Source organism: Anoplophora glabripennis, unplaced genomic scaffold (genome assembly GCF_000390285.2).
Source record: "Anoplophora glabripennis isolate ALB-LARVAE unplaced genomic scaffold, Agla_2.0 scaffold3668, whole genome shotgun sequence".
NCBI lineage: Eukaryota > Metazoa > Arthropoda > Insecta > Coleoptera > Cerambycidae > Anoplophora > Anoplophora glabripennis.
Genome location: NW_019419754.1, coordinates 5,989 through 7,771, shown reverse-complemented (window position 1 = coordinate 7,771; position 1,783 = coordinate 5,989). Strand labels below are relative to the sequence as shown.

At 34.1% G+C, this 1,783-nt stretch overlaps 1 protein-coding gene across 1 annotated transcript; it reads left to right on the top strand.

Moving 5' to 3' along the window:
• Positions 1-726: 726 nt before the first annotated feature.
• On the top strand, positions 727-1,582 carry LOC111692804 (the record flags this gene model as incomplete). Its single annotated transcript, XM_023456925.1, has 2 exons — positions 727-919; positions 1,422-1,582. Coding segments are annotated over 2 exons (354 nt in total), but the record flags the coding sequence as incomplete, so codon positions are not given.
• Positions 1,583-1,783: the final 201 nt, after the last annotated feature.

Sequence of the window (1,783 nt, the reverse complement as noted above, 5' to 3'; positions counted from 1 at the left end):
TGGTAATACAACTCTACGAAGAAAATAACCAAAAATCCACTGGGGCATCCACTGAGAAAATCTAGCTAATTTTACTATTTTTTTTCAAAGAATCGATATATTTCTACTTTTTTTGGCTTGCCGCGAGCTACGCTTGCAGTAAATAGCAAGTATGGCAATGTAAATGTAACTGATATAGACAGTAAGAGAAAAGAGAAGATTTTTAACTTTTTTTTCGCTATATCTCGAAATGTAATAAAGCAATCGATGCTTACAAAAAATCAGTCGATAGATCCTTCTAAACCCTACAACTTTCTCATTTAAAATTTTTCGATCGGAGCTATATTTTTTTAGTTATTTTAAAAAAACCGTTTTTTGTAACTGCGAATTTTTTTGGCCACATCCCTATAATGCTTGGACTAAAATAATTACAAGCCTTATGACCAGTAACTTTGTTAAAAGCAGTATTTTAATTTCCTTCACGATGCCAATAAAATTTTGGTAAAATTGAAACACTAAGACCAAAATTACATTGAAATACAACATTCTGTTTCACAGGCTGGTAATTTTTCAAGAGATTTTATTCAACCAATCAGCGATCGCATTGCCTCAAGCTTAGGCTTGTAAACACTGTATTTATTACATGTGTTAATAACTCGGTCAATTTCTTGATCAGTTTTTTGTACAAAATTCGTAAATTTAATACTAGTTTAAATAAAAAATGTATAGTAATAATTTTTTATTCAGGAAAATTCTTCAGCCTGCAGTTGCGTAGACTGTGAGGCGAGTTGTCCGGTACCACCACCTCAACCGCCACCACCCCAACCTTTCCGGATTGCCGGGTGTGACGGATATGCCTTTGTCATGGTCGTGGTTTTCCTCATAGGTTCCACAATGTTCCTATTGGTGGTGTTTATGTGCTCATCTTCTGCAAATGTTGGTAAGTCTTTTCTATTTTTTAGCTATATCCTTTTTCATTTCTTTTATTTTCATCCATTTCATTTACATGCAATTGTTTTCGTGTCCTGAAAAGACTGGTTTGTTTTGATGAAAGATTTTCCATTTGGCAAAATTATAGAGCTTAAAATTTGCTGTTTATTGAGATGTCACATGTAAAATAGATTAATTATTAAAATCAAAGTCTTGGCGACGAAGAAATATGTTTGCATTTTTTATGAATTCAGAAAAAATATTAATATGAGAATAATAAACATGAAGTGTTCCATCTCTTACTGATTATATCGTTTGGTAAATGATCTGAATTTCTAATTTGGTGGTTTGGAAACCAAACTAACAACTACCCATTAATTAACTTAACAAATCGAACCAGTTGTTGATTTTCAAGCATGTCCCCGTTACATTTTCGTTTGCTGGTGGAGGTTCTGCCTCGATATGCCATGTCATCTATCACAGAGCAGCTGAACTGAGTGGTTTTTTCACAGGAGATAATGCTTACAACTTTGAGCGAGAAATATTTGACGCAGAATTAGAACCGGAGGAGCGCCAAGGTACAATAAATGAGGAGCTTTTAATGTTTTTGTGTTCCATTTGTTTTACAGTGTTATGTCCAGGGCTTTTTGCTGATATTGGTGCAAACAGATTTGTTAGTTAGAACTGCTGTAAAATCCTAATCAGCTTTATAAAGCAATCCTTGTCCCGAGCAATCCCAAATCGGAAACGTACTTTCAGTTTGTTCATTGTAGTTCTATCATTTCGAGACACGGCGCATATCCTTTTCTTCGATAGACGTTCGCTTGCAAAATGGAAGCCCCATCTATTCATAATGAAAATAAATCTTAATCTT